Source organism: Mycteria americana, chromosome 1, assembly GCF_035582795.1.
Source record: "Mycteria americana isolate JAX WOST 10 ecotype Jacksonville Zoo and Gardens chromosome 1, USCA_MyAme_1.0, whole genome shotgun sequence".
NCBI lineage: Eukaryota > Metazoa > Chordata > Aves > Ciconiiformes > Ciconiidae > Mycteria > Mycteria americana.
The window spans coordinates 116489941-116511280 of record NC_134365.1 but is presented as its reverse complement, the minus strand read 5'-3'; the positions used below and the strand labels follow the sequence as shown (position 1 = coordinate 116511280).

Here is a 21340-nt window from a genome sequence, read left to right as displayed (position 1 = left end):
CTTTGTGGAAAAATGTTTGGTTTGTGTGATTATTCTTATTTCTAAGTAAAGAACTTGACCGCTGTATTAGTCATCCTTCCTTTGTAGCAGCTGAGGGAGATTGTGATTAGCTTCTTCTCCCCGTGTAGGCATACATGGCTGTGCCCTGGGGTACCATAAGCTCGCATATGTTCATCTAACGGTCTTGAGCCTCAAGGTAACATGAAATGCATCTAAAGCTGAAGAAAAGAGGAAAAATTAGTGCTTTTGAACTGAACCAAAATCCAACTGAATCAACCTGTTTTTTCCTTTAACAGAAAAGATTTGTGTAGCCTGAAACTGTACACTGTTTTTAATCCTATTGAACACTAAGAGATGAGCTATCCACTCTCTCAGAAATAGGGTTTATAATACCGATGCCAATAAAAAATTGTCACAGTTCTGCTCTGATAACAACAAAGAAAAAACATAAGAGGTTTAAAGGAAAGCCTGTGGTGCATATTTTTTTAGAATGGAACAACCACAAAAATGAGTGTAGTATAACTCAGATGCACTGCATGTATCTGTGTGGCTATTTTACTATAATTTTTCATTGTAGCTTTGTTCCCCTGTTGCATTTTCAGTGTTTCTGTGTATTACTGACACATTAACCTTTAGCTCTGTGCTAAAATGTTTGAGTAGGCCTGAAATTAAGCTCTTAGAATAAGTCCCCATCCACTGGCACTGTAGCTATGCCTGGCACTTTTCTAGTAGGTAGGGCAGGGCATCTTACCTGAAGCAGTCACCCGATGGGTGCAAACCACGTGCCACGAATATGACACTTAATAGATAGGAAGATGGGTGCTCCTCATCTGCCTCCGCCTGGGAAGCGTTATAGCACAAACAAGCTGTCGCCTCCTTAAATGGAGAAAATAGGGCCAATTTAGTGTTTTTTAAAGTGTTACAATTTCCTTTCCTCTGGAAGATTAACAATTTCATTAAAACAACCAGTGGCCGGGGTGCGAGCGTTGCTGAGTGTGGGTGCCTGCAGCGCCCGGCTCGGAGCCGGCCTGAAGCCGTGTGGTGAGTTGGGAGGGAGGTGAGCACCGGCTCGCGAGGCACCTGCGTGCTGTGCTCCCGCCAAGGGAGCGGCTCATCCCAGTCCCCTTCGTAGCAGACTTCTGCGTGCCTGCAGTACTCAGTTTGGGAAGGACGGGCTGGGAGTCGGGAGGATAACAAAGGGTGTGCAGGCAGCCTGCCCGGCGGCAGAGAGAGATGCTGCCCCGGCTAGGCATGCGGAGGGTTGGCGGGTACTGCAGTCGTCGCCCCGTTACTGCCTCCCCTTGAAACAGCCTCTCTTTGAAAAACACTGTAGGGGTGGGGGTCCTGAAAGCAGTCAGTGCAAAAGGCAGGTTTCCCTGGAACAGTCCTCAGATTCTCACTGTGGTTTCAGGTTTGTCTCCAAAATCCCAGTAGGTAAAGGTTAAGCTGAGTAATTAAGGGCAGCATTGAGGTGAACTGTGTATTTTCTATTGTCTACAAAGCTGACGGTTTGTGGAAAAGAGCTAATTGAATGCGCAGGCACGCAGAAAACGTCATACAGAGAGACCGTACAACGTCAGTGCTTGAGGCCAACAAAATTAACTGGGAAAAGCACTGAACCGAAGCATCAGGAAAGTTCTGGGTAAACACGCCGCACATTTTACCGTGCGCATTTGGGGCAACCTCATCAACGAAGGCTGTGGTTCAAGGGTTTGACTGAAGATCACGCTGGGGCTGCCGTGCTCTGCCCTCATTAGCACGTTCCCAGCCATCCTTCCTGTCAGTGCTAATGAGCGTACAGCTTCGGGGTGAGGCGGGTCAGCTCCCTCATCTCACTGCAATGTCGCTCTTCCAAAAAAAAAGTAACATAACTAACTCTGGCCAGCTCAGCAAGCTAATTCAGACTTGGGAAACGGCAGCACGATAGGTACATCAAGAAAGAAAGAAAGATCTTTGATCTTCAATTTGTTTAAGCTGCTTATGAAATCACAGCTTAAAGTATGTATGTCTTGAAGTACGCAGAACCCCTGCAGAGCTTTGAAGAAGAGAGTTAACTTAAGTTTTTAAAAATTAGTTTTCCCTTCTATGAGTAATTAGCCTCTCCCAGTTAACGTTTCAAATGTTTAAAAAATATAAGGTCTTACGGAGAAGTAGAAAAGCCAGCTAGTGTACCATTCTGTGTTTCCTCATGTGAACTCTGGTATGTGTGTGTCCCATACCACTGGTCTCCTTCTCTGGCAATTTATTTAAAAATTGCTTTTTACATTTCCTTTAAAATCAGGTATGTTCTTAATACATAATTAACTAAAAATTAATTTGAAGCTATTACTTATTTATGTTAAAAACAATGCTGAATAAATTAGCTCAGTAAGCTTTTGCTGTCAATGTTTTTCTCTAAAAAAAAAAGTTAACAAGTGAGAGTCACTAGCTAAGTCCTCTAGCAGCACTGAACATATTTATGCCTTTTTTTTTTTTTTTACTCAAAGTCCAGTTCTTTCAAAGCTGAGAAATAGGGGCTTATAAAGCAGCAGAAATACTCATTTTTCTTCTATTAGAAAGAGAGAAAATGATCAGTGGTTTTAGGAAAACGATCAAGTCATTCTTTAATCTTGATAAATGTCATAATCTGAAGTAAATTGGTTTGTTCACAAAATACAGATATTTCTTTTAATTAATAAAGCAGCTAGTTTTAAAACAGTATATGATTTGATGCACACCGTACTTTGCAACAGCCAGTTAATAAAAAAAAATCAGATGCATTCTAGTTCACATATAAAATGTAATCATCTAAGGAGTAGGGAAGTTTATCATTAAAAAATTGAATTGAAAATAAATATTTTAATCAAAACATGTGATCAGGGCAAATGCAGATATTCTGTATATCCTCTTTCTGAGATTTCCCTTTGTTTACCATGAAATTTTGACAATTCATGTTTCTTTTTCTTACATAAAGATATTCACACAGGCAGAGATCCAGCTTCTGTCGGTGGTTGTGTTGGTTCATGGTTTGCAGCTCCTAAAAGACTCTCTTATTAGGGGAGTCTGTGCTCTTTTTGTACAATGACCTGATGCACCTCTGGTTCAGACTGTTTTAATCCCTTCTGCTCTTAAGTGTGCATCCTTTTAGACTATAGACCATGAAAGTTTTTCTGCCTTTACATCTGAACTGAACCTGGAGCAACAAGGCTTATAAACTTTCATAGGCAGTACTGTAAAGAGAATTACATTAGCGTACAATTTTAAGCTTTTCCCAAGAATTATTAATGCAGCTCCAAATAACAGCAAAGCTACATTCCTATGCAAACAGGATAGCCATTCAGCGATGCATGTGTAACCTTTAAATGTTTGCTGTTCTCTGACGTATAACAGGGAGAGATTATGCTGACTGATTGCAGGATGCTGGGGTTCTTGTTTCCTGTTACAGTACAATTCCTCTTTTCCTCTTTCTCTTTTCAGTTTGTTAACTCCTGTACAGCTCCCTCACTTAAATAGTTGCTGCTAAATAGCCTGGTGAAACCAGATAGTGAACCTTACCCAAGGGAGCAGTATATTTATACATTTCTCTCCCCAAACATCTTGTGACATCCTTGTGTCTTAAATTTACTCTTCGTCTGGCTGTTTACAATATTTTAGGAATCATAGCGCGTAGAGTACTTATGATAGGAACTTAATGATACCTTGTGTCCTAGAATAGTCTTGCTTCTTGGAAGTTCATTTCCAAAGCAAGCATCTGAAAATACTGCAGTCCTCAACCAGCCTGAACAGGGCTGATGTTACGTTCAAGCTTTTTTTTGGATCGTTGCATGCCACTAGTTCCAAATTCCTGGAGAGGTCTTCAGCTGATTTTTAGTGCCAGTGGCACCATAGTATCATAGAATGGTTTGGGTTGGAAGGGATCATCTAGTTCCAACCCCCCCTACCACGGGCAGGGACATCTTTTCACTAGGTCAGGTTTCTCAAAGCCCTGTCCAACCTGGCCTTGAACACTTGCAGGGAGGGGGAATCCACAACTTCTATGGGCAACCTGTTCCAATGTCTCACTGCCCTCACAGTAAAGAATTTCTTCCTAATATCTAATCTAAATCTACCCTCTTTCAGTTTAAAACCGTTACCCCTCATCCTATCACTCCCTGATAGAGTCTCTCCCTATCTTTCCTGTAGGCCCCCTTTAAGTACTGGAAGGCTGCTATAAGGTCTTTCTGGAGCCTTCTCTTCTCCAGGCCAAACAACCCCAACTCTCTCTGCCTGTCTTCATAGGGGAGGTGCTCCAGCACTCGGATTATCTTTGTGGCCCTCCTCTGGACCTGCTCGAGTAGGTCCATGTCTGTCTTATGCTGGGAGCCCCAGAGCTGAACACAATACTCCAGGTGGGATCTCACAAGGGCCAGGTAGAGCGGGAGAATCACCTCCCTCGACCTGCTGGCCACAGTTCTTTTCATGCAGCCCAGGATACCTTTGGCTTTCTGGGCTGTGAGTGCACGTTGCCGGGTCATGTCCAGCTTTTCATCCACCAGCACCACCAAGTCCTTCTCTGCAGGGCTGCTCTCAATCTACTCATTGCCCGGCCTGTATCGACGTTTGGAATCGCCCCGACCCACGTGCAGGACCTTGCGCTTGGCCTTGTTGAACTTAGTGAGGTTCACACAGGCCTACCTCTCAAGCCTGTCAAGGTCCCTCTGGATGGCATCCCTTCCCTCTAGAGTATCAACCACATCACTCAGCTTGGTGTCATCCACAAAGTTGCTGAGTGTGCACTCAATCCCACTGTCCATGCCCGCCACAAAGATGTTAAATAATACTGGTCCCTATATTCCCTAGATCCCACCATCTCTATTATTGTGTGTGGGAGGGCTCTTTCCTTCCTTAAAACTGACTGTCAGGTTAGTGTGAGTACCCCTCTCAGTTAGTCAAGGCTCTTTGGAGAGGTTTAATGATGTTATTACCAGAAAAAGGGTCAAGACTTAAGTGTGGAACAAAAGCCCGTGACAAAGGTAGGCATCCTATTGGCATGACTTTGACCTTCTAACTAAGCGAACCTTCAGGCAAGCACCTCTGCTGGTCTGATTGCTGTAACTCAAATGTCTGTCATAAATTCTTCTCTTGCAGATATGCTTCTGTGCCCCAGTGTAAAAAATGGGAGGAAATTCTGCTGTTTTCAATATAATGAGATTTTTGTACTTAGCATCTCTCTTAATAATGAATGACATTTTCTGTACTTCCTTTTTCCCTCTTGCTGACCCTACAACCCAATTTCGAAAGGAGTCTGCCGGGCACTAAGTCCTGAGTTCTGAAGAAGTTTGACTTTGAAATGGCTTGCTTCTTAAATCTCAACCAGAAGTAGTCATTTTCCCTGCACAAAGCCGCCAAGCCTTGAAAAGCCATAAATCTGTGTGGCTTTGATAGGTCTGTGCTTTCAATGAAGGAGAATAGGTTTATAAGTGCATTGTGGCCAAGTTCAGCCTTTTTCTGCACATGCATATCTGAGGAATTTTTTTTTTCCCTTCTTGCTCTTTGGGTTTCCTACAGAGTGCTACAGCATATTTCTTAGTTATTCCTAATTCTCTAAAGCAATGACCTTTGGTGAGAGTCGAAGTTTTCTCTGGGTGGTAGCCTGACTGCCCATAGATAGCTGTAGGGCAGCTGTATCTTCAGTTAGTTAGCATACACACAGAGATGCTTTCCACCATTGAAGTCTTCTCAGTTGCAAAACTCAGCAAAGCACAGCTTCTGCAGTCTTTACATTGAATATTGTTTCTGCAAACAGCCATGTCCTTCTGGTTTTTTCACAAGCCATTCACTGTCATTGCACCAGAGCTGAACTGTGAAGCCCGTAATTTACATCCCTCCCAAGTAGCTGTGTAGGCTGTCAGTTTATCATCCTGCCTTCCACGCCTTAAAAGGTTTAGAGAAGTAAAACAGGCAGAGACCTGGTATAGCCAAAGGTCTCCTTATCACGTTACCCACAATACTTGTTTTCATCATATGGATTAGCAGAGGGTTAGTTTGGTGGATAAAGATGGCAAGGGACCTGTTGTTCTGAAAACCCATCAACTGCTCATTCAGAGTGAAAAAGTGTATTAGGCAGATGTCAGAGATGTGATTTGAAGACATAAAAAGAGAGGAGGGAGAAGAAAATCATAAAGTTGCTAAGCTAGGCCAATGCTCAAGCTTGAAAACATCATTGTAGTTTATGACTTGAATTAATGCCATAATTTCTGGGTCTTCCGTAACGTTCATATCCTGGCAGCAGTGACATTTCAGGTCTCTAGAAAGGTGCTGCCTGTAGACATGAATTAAGTTTTCTCGGCCACCACAGTCATATGGCCTAAGCATACAATTAAGAATACCTAATGAATACCTAATGTACACTTAATACACAGCAGCACTCTGAGCATTAATAAGTTTTTTCCAGAACACATCACGGTGCTCTAAATTGTGGTGTCAGTTCATGTCCTCTAGTCCTGCTTTGTCAGAGAAGCGGTAAAATCTCCTGTGCCAAAGTACTGGGAAAGTAACTTGTGGTGGGGTGACCTGCAACTTCAGTGCACTGTGCTTCATGTTCTCTGTCATCAGCTGCTTACTACAACCCCTTGCAAATGAATTTTCATGTCTCCTTGTAAATTTTGGTTTCCTACGTCCTTAGAGCTTGGCTGCGATTTGCACATCAATGTGTATTTGTCTGATGAGAGGATAATGTAAACTGAAGAGGTACTTTAAGGCTGCCAGTTTATGTGGGTTGTAGTACAGTTCTTGGGACTTAAGTTTCAGCGTACATTTCCCAGTAAAAGAGCAGAGTGAGGTTAAGTCGGTGATTTCTAAGTACTTAACTTCAGGTCTTTGTGCTTATAACTGCTGTCTAACCATGCCCCTGCTGAAGCCCAGACGCAGACAAAATAATTTCCCACTCTAAAGTTTTCAGCATCCCATTAGCTTCCCAAAATACATGTTTCCACTCTTTTGGGCTGTTACTGAGGCCAGAATCTCTTACAGATAAATAATTTCACTGACAGTGAGTTGATCTATTTTTTCTGTGATGGATTTATTGCTGTCTTGAAGTAACATTCCCAAGCTTTGGGTCAAAAGGGAGATGAAAATCCTGTATGTTGAGTCAGTCTTGAGTGCAAGTGTCTGCATGCTGGTTAATTGTTAGGGTCTACAACCCTATATAGGGTTGAGAGGGAATTACATTTCAAGGACTGGGACTTTGAGCCCAGGTTTGTTGGTTTGGTTTTTGGGTTTTTTTAAAGGCACAGGCTCAACCAGATACTGTGAGGCACCACCAGTGCTCTCCAGTCTGTCCATTGAGGAGCCTGATTAGCAAGTCCAGCATGTGGGAAAACTGGGGAGCCTGAGACAGGAGCTGAGTGGTAGAAGCTCAACTTGCAGACATGAGACACAGCAGGTTTAATTTGTCCTGCCTTTGGTACTGGTCTTGGTAAAATTTCAGTCATGCATGTGGACTCTGAGCTTTTCTAAAATCCTCTTTAGAAAGGGTATGTTTGACTATTTCTATTAAATGGTATGAAAGTCTGGGTTTTGGTGAAAAAGGAAGGAAAGGAAAGGAAATACACATTTTGAGTAATTGCTTCTAGGTTTCTTTTGTCTTCTTCTGACATTCTAATCCTGCAAATAAACAAGTCATTTGTGTGCCCTGCATTCGGTAAGAGCAATTGTTTCTGCATAAAATGTGTTATCTGAGGAGATTGCTGTCTAGGTGTGAAATGAGTGAAGTCCCTCAGTAAGACCACGAGGAGGTTTCAGATGTTATGGACAGCAAGTTAAGGGTAACTCATTCCCTGACTATTGAAATACTGCTCTGTGTTACAGGAGGAGGAGGCCTCTCACGTTGCTGAAAGGAATGGTACTGAAAGTTCTCCTACATCATTTTCCTGTCAGTCTTGTACTTGAGATATAAATATGCTCAGTTCTTGAAGTGTTGGACACCTATTTCTGGACAGACTAGCACAAATTGCGTGTAATTCTTGATCTGTGCTACTCAAAGGCCAGCGATGTAGTCTGAATAAATCTAAAAATTTTTGTGGTACCAAAAAAGTGTCAATTAGAACGAGTTGACATTCACTCATTTTGACCAAGGATGTACAATAGATGGAAGTGTTTTTCTTTCTGTCTGAGATGAAAAGGGGTTGGTGTGTTCACCCGTAGAGACCTCCACTTCCCTCACTTGAGGGCTGGTTAACGGCTGTGTTGCTTCACAGCAGAGTTGTGCATAATGTTCAGACACAGAAGTACCATCTTTGTTTAATTTAATAACAGGATCCTACCTTCATTAAATGTTGTAACCGCTTTTTTTATAGAGATAAAAGGAGGAGAGGAATATAAAAAGATGACTGCCGGAGCTGCAGTGTTTGGCTGTTGCTAAGCCCTGAGACAGGAGAGGAAAATACGAAAGTCACACTCCTTGTTTTGTTCGTTAGGTCATGAGAGAGTGGGAAGAGGCAGAACGCCAAGCAAAGAACTTGCCAAAGGCCGACAAGAAAGCTGTTATCCAGGTAAAGGAAAACACAACCGCAACCTTACCAACTGGGGCCACAGCTAAAATACAAGGGGTGCTGGGTGTGATACAATTTTAAAACCTACTTCTATGGGGATTTAATGTTATTCTCTGCTCTTGCTGTTGCTATTTTTGTTTCCAGCTGTTAGTGGCTGCTGGGTGTCTCTGTACTTTGCAGCCAGTCCCTGGAACAGCAGTGCGGCACGTTGCTCGTGACTGCGTGAAGGAGTAGACTTTTGCTTGAATTTAGATTTGCCTTCAGTGAGAACTAAAAACTCCATTCCCATGGGCCCCTTTGAAAATTTAGGTCGTGATAAACTAATATAAGCTGCAGGACATAAGCTGAAAGCAGAGATGGAAGATGTGATTTAAGGAAGGAATTGCCATCAGTTTTATCTGAAAGAAACCCTCAGCCAAAAATTATTTTATCCAAAATTATACTATAATTCAAAAATTCTGACAAGCCAGACACTCCTTGAATCCCACTGTGGCTATGTCAGGTATTATTCAGTACTGCTAGAATGATTTCAATGCAAAACTATAAAAAGGTAACATTCAGAACCAGATTGCATTGCACATTAGATCCTACAGCTTTGCTCTCTTTGCGTTTTACCCAGTCAATCTTCTCCTTTATTGGAAAAAGTTTGGGCTCAATTTTTCTTCCTGGTGGCCAGTTTATAAGAAATTATAGTGACTCTGTTAAGCTTGGAATTTCCTCCCTCCCCACCCCAGTGTAGATTTGCTCATGTTGATACATGGAAAGCCCTTGTGATGGCAGGGAGCATATGCTTGCCAAAATCCACCCTCCTCTAGGCACAATTCTCTAGTGCTGAACCGCTGTCTCAGGGCAGATGAAGGATTCGCTGGTGGTTGTGCTGAACATGTCAGGAATATTTGATTAGGTTAATAAAATATGGGTAGATGTTCAGGAATACAGGATATCAGCAGTTCCCACTGAAATCAGTAAAAGGTGCATTGAGTGCAGAGTTCCTGGGAGTCAAGCCAGGCTGACATGGGAAAACATTTTGGTGATTTGCAGCAAAGGTGTTCACATCTGCTGGTCTGTGCTGATGTCTTCACTGTTCCTGTTGTGATGGGTGTGTTTTTCAGCATTTCCAGGAGAAAGTGGAATCACTGGAACAAGAGGCAGCTAATGAAAGACAACAGCTGGTGGAGACTCATATGGCGCGGGTAGAAGCCATGCTGAATGACCGTCGTCGCATTGCTCTGGAGAACTATATCACAGCCCTGCAGACTGTCCCGCCCAGGGTAAGCACAATACCACAAGCTCTGTCGGCTGTGTCAAAATCACTGTCGTCGTCCTGGGCAAAAAGAAGGTGTGCCTAGGTACAGTACCACTAAGGGGCAATGAGTGCGTGTTCCCCATGCAAGAGCTACTACAGCAGTCTGCCAGTTTGAAAGTTAAAACGTTTAGACTTTGTGTGTACGTAAATGTAGTCACAAGGACACACCCCCCGTATATACCTATAGATACTTGCATACATAGAGATACTTAGGCAAATAATGTGGAAGTGACTTGGTTGTCAGAAATTGTAGTGACTTGGTTGTCAGAAGTTGTAGCCATTCACAGATCCTGCAGAAGGATGATGATAGAGTCCCTCCAAGTGATGCACAGTAGGACACTTCATCATGTCAAGATGGAGCTTAAGGATGAGGGTGGCTGTGATTTTGTTTTGTTTGTTGAACCGTTGAAATGTTTGGTGAAGGATCTTGTTAGGATTGTTGGATGGTGTGAAGATAACACGCTGGCAATTCAAAATTGTCTGTGTTGGATGTGATGGCTATTGGTGGGTGTAAACATTAAGTTCAGAATGTGGATTGAATGGAATTTTCAGTGACTTTATATCTGTGATGTTTGTGTTCAATACCAAAATAACTGGTCTGTGACCTCCAGAAGAAGAGAATCTGCGCGAACACTGTGGGAAAACAGTCAAAAGTTTTATATACTTCTCACCTCTTGAATACTTCCTAGTTGGAAGAAACATTATGTTACTAAAAGACTTTTGGGTCAGCAGTGTAATATATAACTGTTAGATCCTGAATTTGGCCTCACAAGGAATTACATCAATATGGCTAACCTGGTAGAATTTTATGTTGTAAGTGAATTTCCTTCTATGTAGAGAAACCTGCATGTTCAGTGAGCATGGAAAAGTGATCGTCATCTTGGTTCTTTATCGTCATCGAACTTTTTTCTCCACCTCATGGTGCAAAACTCTCTTGTTTTTACTGTGTGCTAAGTAAAAGAAAAATATTTTACTTAGGTAAAAGTGTCATGGGGAGACTTCAGAGTAGTTGCATGAAGAGTTAATCTGTATTTTGCAGCATAGTAATTTGTGGAAAATGAAGCTAGTCTGTATCAAATTGGTAGAGCATGTTGTTTGGTCCCAGTGTGAGATGCATATTGTAACCTCTGTTGTGAGGGTAGCAAAGGGCTTGGGCTCGAGTGTCTCATTAGCAGACACATAGCAAGTTACAGGCTGGGATGCAGCTTCCTTTAGGAAACTGGAGTCTGCGACTCAGAACTGCAAATGAGATTAGGTGAGCGCATAGACTGGCTGTAGGTTGTGTTTGCTCTCTTGCAGTGTGGTTTTAGGTAGTTCACCTAAGGTACGGTTTCATGTTTGGCTTTAGCCAGTCAGCTGTTGCTGTGAAGTTGAGCCTTGTGCAAATGTAATCATGTCTGAAAAGTATTTAAAAAAAAATGATTTGATTTCAAGTTGTGCATGGATCAGGCTGACAACTTGGTTCTGCAGGTACCTGAGGTTGTGGAAAGTGAGGATGGGGACCACACATAACAGCAGAATGGTCTCTGTTGCTGCCTAAATGTGCAGTTCACTCCTAGCACATGGGAACTTGACCTTTCATGTTTGTGGAACGCAGATGACATCTCCACTGAAAAAAAAAAAGTGAACTTCAGCTGCAGAACACTAAGAAGCAAAAATGTTAACATCGACTTTGGGACCAGAAAAACCTGCATTTTATGCTTGGGTTGCTTGTAGTCAGCTCCCAGGACATTTAAATTAATAATACATTTACTGCTGTAGTGGGAGAGCATCAGGCCTGAAAGACTGTGTCAGTGAACACTGTTTGATACATGACTCCAGTAGAAGTAATTTTTGAAGGTACTGTTAAAAGACTGAGGTGCATCCTATATCATGTCCCTACAAAAGCTGATCATTCTGAAAGGAGGAGGCAGCAAACACAGAGGTAAGATCAGCTCAACATGCAACCAAATGGGGACTCATCTCAAAATTAATGGGCATGAACAGTTTAAAAACTAAGGTGTTTAAACAGTTCCTTTGCCAGTCTTGTTGATGGTACTGTCCCTGCCTCAGCATTTTTTGGTTGCATGCTCTGTAGTTAATGACAGCTCAGGTATGTACTTCTGAACTGCTGGTCAGATATGTGCCAAAGCACGTGAAAAAAACTGACCTTGAATTCAGCAGGATGATTTGTCTGGTTTTATTGTGGGGCAGGGGGTGAAACCTGAGGAGTGATTGATAACAGCTGAATAGCCTAATGAATTAATCCAGTCCGCTAACTGCTTTGCAGGATATGGAGCCAGAAATCTGAATACACTGTGAATCCAAACTTTGGCTGCCTAGCCAAAGATAAAATGGGATTAATGGAAAATTCAACTCTGATACCTTAGCTATATTTCTCTCTGGCGGTTCCCTAGCAAACTAAAAGTACAGTTGATGCAATTGTGTTGTCTTTGGGAGAGTAAGTTATAAGCTTACTGGTGATTTGTTAAGTAATCTTACAAAAGGGAGGTTTTTCTGGAGTTCTGCAAAAATATTTTTAAGAACCCCCTTCCACAGCCTGCTTCAGATTTTGGTTTGCTGTTAGTATGTTTGCTACAGAAGTAGATTCTGAATATTTAAAGTGATGGAGTCTCTTTCTCTAAAGTTATAAGGACAGAATTTGGGTTTAAATTGAAAAATAAGTTAGGCTTTTTTGTTGAAGTGCGTGTCTTCTTCACACAGCTAGGAGGGTTACTGTAAGTCTGATGTGTGTGTATATATATATATATAGATAGATATGTGTGTGTGCAAAAAGTATTTTCCATGTACTGTTTACTCACTTGGGCATATTGCCTTGTACTTGAATTTGAACATTTCCCAAGATTTTTTGGACTTCTGGCAGACCACTTGAAGCAGCAGGATTTTATTTTGTTCTTGGATGTCTAGAAATCCATGACCAGTCTTTGCCTGCAGTTCAGTTGTCATAGGAGTACAGTGAGCCTGGCACTCCTGGTGTCATCAGGCTGATCATGGATGTGGTGCATGGTTCTCAGTGAGTGACGAAATCCTGATCCACTGGGAACTCCTGTTTTCTATATGTATACAGATTATGTGGTGCTTGTGTTCAAGGGGTAGTCTCTTCAGGGGAGCTGAAGAGAAACTTCCTCTGGCTTGGAAAGTCCTTGAACTGTGGACAGGGGGAAGCTGGAAGACTGTGAAGAGAAGTATCATTTACTTGCTCCTTTGGAGGAGTCTTTCCTTGTAGGATTGCAAGATATGGGACTAGGGGAACCTTTGGTCTGGGCCAGTAGTATAGTCATTACGTTCTTATACGTGCCTAGAAAATCAGTTGTTTTCAGTGCCATTCTACCTAAAACTACAAAATTCTGGGAATCCTTTATGAATAGCTTCTGTACAAGACCAAAAACTTTAACTGCAGTTTTTTTCAGGTGTTACACAGATGATTGCCCAATGCCAGTGTCAGAGGAGTGCTTCGGGGTACCACTCTGGGCAGCAAGGAAGCCAGGGAGTGTATAGAGATGAAATTGTATAGTTTCAAGGTCTACTAGAAAACAAATTTGAGCAAAACCAAATATTTGTACTGTTGTTCTGTTCTCAGAAGCGTTGTCATGCAAGCTGCCCAGAAACTTAAAATTTGATCCTCATCCCTGGTTCCTGATGCAGCTTAGTTGTGCTTTGTTGCCTTTGAAAATGGGGTGCAGCTGTTCAGTATGCAATGTCAAAATACTGTATTGTTTCATCCTCCTTGATGGCCTTACTACAGAAAAGGAGGATTAGTGGCAGCTGGAACCAACGTGCCTCTAGTTTTTAAAACAGTTGGAAATTTTCCCCTTCATTTTGCAAGTTAAATAAGAGGAACTCAAATCCATCATTCTCTGTGAGCAGGTTGATTCTATAATTTGTTGATATTCCCTCTTTCACGTGCATGTCAAATTTTGCTGGATTTATGTCTCCCTGTTTAATCTTCGTTGGTAAGAGATGCACATTCTCTGTGGGAAGCCAGTGGCAGGGGGCAAAGAGAAGCGGAAGAGAAATCCAGCTCCTAGTGGTGAAATAAAGGGTTTCAGAGCAACAAAACATACAGGAAAACTTTGAAAGGTAATTAATTAACCTGCTTCCTTTGCGCGTAAAGTGAGCATATAATGATTAAAATAAATTTAAAATGCTTCTCTTCTAATTTGGCACTATTTTACTGAAATGTAAATTATTGCTAAACAGAGCAGGATCATTAGGATCAACCCTAGCATGTAGCTTAATGCATTTGAATTTTTTTGCCGTGGTTTTTCCTTGTTGCCCTCAGAATTTGCTCTGGTACCTTTTGTGCTATGGGAGCAGTGTCTGCTCATATGGAGAGAGCACAGTGTGGGATGAAACCAGTTGAGTTTGGCTATTTGGATGTGGAAGAGGGATCTGCAGAGGGGCCCTTGTGCAGTGCCTCCACGTTCGGGAAGCTCGAAGCCTTTCCTGAGTCCAACGAGGTTGCTGTGGAAATATGCAGTTGGAGGCAGGCCAAAGCGTCACTGCTGATCTAGTGATAAAAAATCCTCCTGTGCAGTGGGAAAGGGCAGTCCAGCTCTAATACTCCACTCTTTAGCTCTGCTCCTCTAAACCCATAAACTTAACAGCTGTGGAATTTCTCACATACACTTAATTTGGTAGGATTTTGTGAAATAGAGGGCATGGATTTCAGCTCTGCTTTTAAACCAGGTCAGACTTCGAGAAATGTGGTCATCTAACTCCGTTTCCCAGCAGTTTCTGAGGCTTTTATGTGAACAAAACCAGACTGTCTTGTTTTTTCCCCAGTCTGTGGGCTTGAGCATATGGTATAGTCATATACCTAGGCTTGCTGGTAGGTTTTTTGTATGAGCGAACTAAAGACAGAAGAGCAATCCCAGATGGGTATTAAGTTCTGCAAAACCATAGCAGGTTCATTATATCTAAAATGAAAAGTTCTAAAAGAGTGAGCAGAAAAAAAATTTGTCTTAATTTGTCAAAGTTGAGTAAGTTCAAATCCTGAAAAGCAAATAATGAGGTTGAATCAAATACTGTTTTCATTTTATTCTGTCCCAGGAAAAGTCCTTGGGAGGGTAGGCCAAGGGAAGTTTTGAGTACCATTATAGCCATGTATTTGTGATGTGTGGGGTAACATGTTTTCTTACAAATCAGCAGAAATTATGAGAGGGCATCTTTAACTCCACGTGAAAGGTAGCTGGATGGGGTTTAGTTGTGTCTCACCCATGAGTGAAGAGTCTTGCATTCATCCTAGCCAGCCTTTCTTGAGTGTTCCTAAAATGAACTACTACACCTGTGTCAAACATGACCTGCAAGTTAATAATATAGCAGGTAAAATACATATCTAATATGGTATAGAAGGTATTCCTACTAAGTGAATGAAAAGAAGCAACTGTTGCACATTTCAAGAGCAGTAATCAGAAAGGACTGGTGATTGATTTTTCTCTAAAGGCAAGATTAAATAGCACAATACAACATTGTGAAACTTTCCTCTCTGATTTAGAGAGAATTTTTATCAAAATGACAAGCCAGCTCAGAATTTCCCATGGAAGTTTCACGGCACAGAGCTGGGAAGTTGTATTTTAAATCCACAGAAGTGCTTTAATCTGATTTTTGTGTTGTTTCTCTGTAGTAAGTATTTTGGATTTCCATGGGGAGAGTGTAAGTTATATTTGTAGCAATCCAAACTACATTTGATGTTTTTCTAAGCTCAATGAAATTGCACTGCTTCATCACTCCCTTAAAATCTGAAATAGTAGACTAGGATCAATGTAGACTTCATAGGGGAGGCATCTGCATGCATATATGTTCATATTTATATTTATGCGTATATATTTCATTTACTAGAACCTGGTTTTTAGGCATTTTAGATCTCGTGTATGATTCCTTTATGGGAGTGACCTTGTCTCAGTGCTGATACCACCTGAAATAAAGGCACTGGATTACAGAGTCAGTGGGGCTGGAACTCACCACCATGTAGCCAAGGAGCCATCAGCAGTTTCTACTTCATTTGGACTTGTGTCTTGTACAGTTGGACACCTGTTAATCAGCTGTCAGGACTACCAAGTTAAACTTTCAAACCAGGGTGTTGCAGTACAGGTCCTTAGCTCTGCCCTGGTGCCTATTTATATTCACAGAAAGAACTGTCTTCCAAATAAGAGAGCGGGCATATTCCCTACAGTTTGGGTAGAAAGCCTAGATAGTCTATGTAGACCGCATACACAGTCTGTGAATCTGTCTGCTGTGTACCAAATGAATACATGCAAGTCCCAACATACTCACAAAAACTATATATAAAATAATACTTGACAACATTCTCCAGCATAAACAGGATTTTAAACTAACAACTAAAATACCCACAGACATGAGTATGTCTGTTGGCCTGTCACGATAGCTTGTGAATGGGCTACGATTGATCTGTGCTTAGTTTTAGATAAAAAGTAGGTGTTTGAATCTGCTGAAAAGGGGGAGCTTTGGAGTGACTTTCATGGGAGTGAAAGTGCGTGTTTGAAATAGTCAGAAGCAGTGTGTAACAGCAGCATTCACACTGCTTCACCCTGCATTGCCTGCCGTGCTCCTTGTTAGATGCATTCTGTCTTTTTTTCTGCATTTGCCTAAATAGTGAGTGTGTGCCATGAGGCTGAGGACTCATGAACTAATATGCATTCTGAATTTGGTGCTGGATCCTGCTGCTTAGGAAGTCACTGGCCATTCTTGTCACTGGATAAATGACAATTGCCAGCAGCATCGGCCAGGGTGACTAAAAACATGGGAATAATGGAAGTCATGTTGGGAGTATCCTGGACACTTTCAGAGGAAGGCCAAAAAGAACAAGCCAACAAAACAAGTAGAGACACCTGAAAATAGTGGAATTACTTCATAAGGCTTAGGTAGCCCCTGGTGGCTGATACAAGTTACTTATTCTGCGAGATGTTTTTTATTAGGTGACTACAGATGTGAATACGTTGAGTTTTCCCTGGCAAAACACACAGCAAAATTTCAAGTGCTAAACCCAGAATTTTTTAATGAAGTTTGGTGGTTAGTACATTATTTACGAAGAGCGAGAGGTGCCAAGTTGGCCCTGGGATGTCAGGCGTTTGTTCTTCTGCTGTAGACAGTGTCAGAGCTCAGGCCTCAGGAACTTAATTTAGCTGATAACAACACCACTTTCGCTTATAATTTAATGTGAAGGTTCCTGCCTAGGGTCGAAGTAATAGACGACCGTGGATACAATAGCTTCAGACACAGGGTCTGACTGCGTCTCCTCAGCTTGTGGAGCCTTCCCTCACCTCTGTGCTTGACCGTTCATTGTGGCCCCTCCACTCTACCATCACAAGAGTTCATATCACTGCTCGATATACTAGATTTGGGGGCATATCCTGCTGAAAGTATCCCTGCAAAAAGTGCTTGTATGGGTGGGATTTTTAAACAGAACCATTTCACTCCATAATGACATTTAAAGGAAAAGGTGTCTGTAATACATTACAGAGGTGGGACTTGCGGTGAGAGGTACTTTTGCTGATACGGAAATTTGTTAAAACTGTGCAAGCAGTAGGTCTACAGTTCTAGGCATTGAGGAGAAAATGAGCAATTAATTTTTTTTTTTTTTTTTTTTTTTTTTTACTATTAACATTACATTCAGCTATAAAACTTGTCCCCATTTATGGTAACTGCCACACTCAGGTATGCAAAGCCCAGTGGGGAACTGTCATTGCCTGTCACCAGCTTTGGCAGTCGAAGCCATGGCCCTGAAGCTGTGAGGCAGTACCATTAAAAAGTTGTTGGGAAGGTTGGAGGTCTGACCTGATCCAGTGAGACTGGAACTTTGGGCAGTTACGTCTACCTACATACAGCGCGTTTCTAGTGGTTTTTTTCCGCTTGAGAAAAAGCAAAGTTGTTGCCCCTGTAAGGAAACAACTTGCATTTAAAATTCTTTCTGCATTGTCCTATTCTTGAATTATGGTTTTCTGCTGCCATCTCAGGAAGATTTCTTGGCCAGAGATGCTAGAGGCATGCGTATCCATTTCTCCTTTATAGTGATAAGTTTGGGGCATTTCACAATGTTACAAAAGGCACTAAAGGTGGGCCAGTTTACCCAAGTGACTACTACTGTTAGTGGTATTTGACAGGTATTTTCAAGATTGTTATCCTATTAACAAATCTGTTTGTGACTCTTCATGTAGAATTTTCATTAACATATTGCAGTGAATACAAACATACTGAGGGAAAACAAAAAATATACCCTTCTGGTCTTAGACATGACACTTAAATTGGAATATCTCTTGAAGAAATAGTAATTAATCCTTTTCTCTCTAATCTGCCTGAACCTGCTATCCTGAGGTATCTTGGGGGCAAGGAAAGCTGAAGTGTCAGGAAAGGTAACAACGTTTTCTGTCTTCAAAATTTTCTTGTTGTTAAGCTTTTTGGTCTTCTAGCCTTTGTTCCTACAAAGCTTGACAGTTGGCATTTCAGTTTGGTTTGCGATTACCATAATGTTGTGAGGATTACTTACTTTCCAACATTTGTCCACAGTTTCTTGCAGCTTGATCCCAGGGTGCTTGGCTTTTGGGACTTGGGGTTATTTTCCTCATGAATGAATTTTCAGTCACGGAGCCACTGAGTTTAATCCTTTGGCAAGGAATGGCTTCACATCTCTCTATTTCTGTCCAACAAATCTTCTTCAAATAACCTTTGTTTTACTGTCTGAGGACATTTTTAAATCTGTTGCTTCTCTTAAGCTGAAGAGATTCTTAAATCTTTGAGCTCCATAGCTTAGTATTCATCTCTTGTGTAAATGTTAAATTAGTTTAGGCACTATATTTGTCCATGAATCTAAGTTTTCTTAAAGCTTCATCTTCGCCCACAGTTCTTCCTGCTTCAGAAAGCTGTGCACGGAACCTCTGATGCTTATTTTGTCACTTCCCCACCCTCTTCCCTGTATCCCTGCCAGGGCCCAGACCAGCTGTTCACCACTTCTGCTCATTCTTTAATCTACTGCATGGTAAGGTCACCTTTCCCTTTCTTCTCACCTGCCTCGGCTTCATGCTTTTCACTGCTTGGCAGCTTCAGGTAGGATGCACAAGCACAACAGCACAAGCAGAGTTGACAGGGGGTAGATTTCCAGAATCCATCATAAACACTGAGCTAAAAATGAATGTCTTAGCTGAACGCTAGAGAACGCTTCCCTGATTTGGCACTGTATTATTGTACAGAGTAGGAGAGTACATAAAAATATGCATTTCTTCACTGCTCTACCATCAGTCTGTGTATATTTTCATGTTCCCTTCAGCTACGGACCTTTCTTTTGTTCGTATTCAGTATATGCCTTAAAAACTATTAAATATATGCCTTACTAATCAAAATGACCTGCAATCTATACATAGGCTAAGATTTTTACAAAATCTGACACCTAAGCAGAATACCTTCAGAAGAACCAAGTAGGTCACCCTTTAAGTTTTGCAGTCAAGTCTGATGATTATTCCTTGGCTTAGGTGCTTTCGCATGCTCTTCTGTGCAGCTGTTGGGCAGGTTACCTTCTGATTTGAATCTGAATGTGCACATTCAGTTTACTGTTGATAAGACTTACCAGTTGTAATCTTTTTTTGTTGCTAAAGTTTAACTGTAGTTGACGGACGTTGATACTGGTTGAGTATTCAGCATAGTAGAGTGTATATGGGGAATCTTTGAAATGCTTCCAATGGAGTCCATGTTTTGGGGGATCTTCTGGGAGGGATTTGCCTGGTGGTAATGAAGGTTGCAAAACTGGGAGCTTGGATCATGGGGGCTCCCTGAGTTGAGGGAGAGGAGAAGTAGAGTCTGATGGAGAGAATGGAAGCAAAGCCTGAAGGAAATTGATGTTGGGTATCCGTTAACTAGCACGCTAAGGTGACACTTGCTGTCTTGTTGAGGCAACAGTATAGTAGTTAGACAAGGAAATGCAACAGCCAAACTTCCCCTTATGGTCCGGGAGGAAATCTGGGTGCCCTTCCCAGGGACCGTATCTACTACCTGCAACTACTGTTCAATGGTGCATCCTGCTGAACAGGTTGAGCAAGTGGATATTCCTTATAGTAGTCAGACCTGCCTTCAGAAGATAGCTGCAGGCACCAGCTGGCCCAGTGCTTTTGGTTTGGGATACATCTCCAGTGCAAGGAACTAAAACGTGTTGTTCTAAACTAAACTGATTTTTTTCCCTATTTCTTCCCTGTAGCCTCGTCACGTATTCAACATGCTGAAGAAGTACGTGCGTGCTGAGCAGAAGGACAGACAGCATACTCTCAAACACTTCGAACATGTCCGCATGGTAGACCCAAAGAAAGCTGCCCAAATCAGATCTCAGGTAATCTCCACTGAGGGTTAATGGGGTTGTGTATATTCATAACCACTGTAAGGTTTCTGTCAACCTATTTTTTAAAAAATACCTGCCTCCTTTCTGTGGATAGCTTTACATGCAATAAAAAATAATCTGCTTTCTGGCAGAAGATTAAGGCAAAGTGATGTAGGAGTAGGGTGGGTATAATTTGTCTTCTAAGAACAGAAAAGCAGGTTTTCTGTCTACCCAGTCAGAGTCAGTCGTGGACATTTCCTGAGGAGTCCTCCAGAGCATTAATGCCCAGAGCCCTTACTAGTGCTTTGGTAAATTATGCCTCTGGGGAAATGTTAGTAATAGATTTAGCAACCACACATGGTTATGCTTCCCTCAGCTGAAGTGGCAGAACCAGAAGTGGTGTAGCCATCTGACTGCAACCAACCTTTCTGTAGTCATTGCAGAGGTACTTGTAGTGTCTATAAAAGTGATTACTGCAATGCACTCAAGTTTTAACACGTTCTTTTAAAATAGGCACAATTTTAAAATATTTTAAAATAAATGCATAGTTCATGGCATTTTTAACTGCTGAATGTTACCGCAGTCCTCAACGTGTATGTTTTGGAACAGCTTTTATGTTGCCTTCATAAATCATGGAGGGTGAGAAAAAGAAGAAAAAAAAAAAAAACAGACTGAAGATGTAGCTGGCTTTCAAAACAGCCATTAAAATTGTAGGCCCAATGGATAAGCTGTAAAAAAAGTGTGCCGTAATCTGCAGAATCAGCCGATGTTCCCTCTGCAGGATGCAGTGGGAAGCGCTGTTCCAGCCACAGTTTTTGAACTGACTGGCATTGCTAAAAGCCAAATCAAAACTGTATACCTCCCCGAATGGCACATTTGTATATTAGACTTCTGAAACATCTATTCCAGCCAGACCTGTACATTGAGGTCATGCTGTCTTGAAATTGTCGGAGTTAGAAATGCACACTTCTAACAGTCTTCTGCAGTGACAGTTGTCTTTCCCTTGTCTTAAACATTAAAACATGTCCTTTTGCATCTTACATGAGTTTTTAGTTTCTAAAACACTAGATTATGTAATAACAAAAAAACAGTGAAATTTTGCAGACTACAGATTGTGTGGCAGCACAGGTGAAGAATGGAAACTGACATTTAGATACAAGAAGTGCAGTGTATTGCTTAGTGTATCATCATAGGAATGAGTAT

At 41.7% G+C, this 21340-nt stretch overlaps 1 protein-coding gene across 4 annotated transcripts in view; it reads left to right on the top strand.

The window, feature by feature from the left end:
• APP (amyloid beta precursor protein) overlaps positions 1-21340 on the top strand; it is a 230920-nt gene that overhangs the window by 158691 nt on the left and 50889 nt on the right. For all 4 annotated transcript variants that reach the window (XM_075516873.1, XM_075516867.1, XM_075516857.1 and 1 more), the window contains 3 exons: positions 8436-8510; positions 9623-9781; positions 20021-20149. In XM_075516873.1, coding sequence (XP_075372988.1) covers positions 8436-8510; positions 9623-9781; positions 20021-20149 — 363 coding nt within the window. The remainder of the gene's footprint in view (positions 1-8435; positions 8511-9622; positions 9782-20020; positions 20150-21340) is intronic.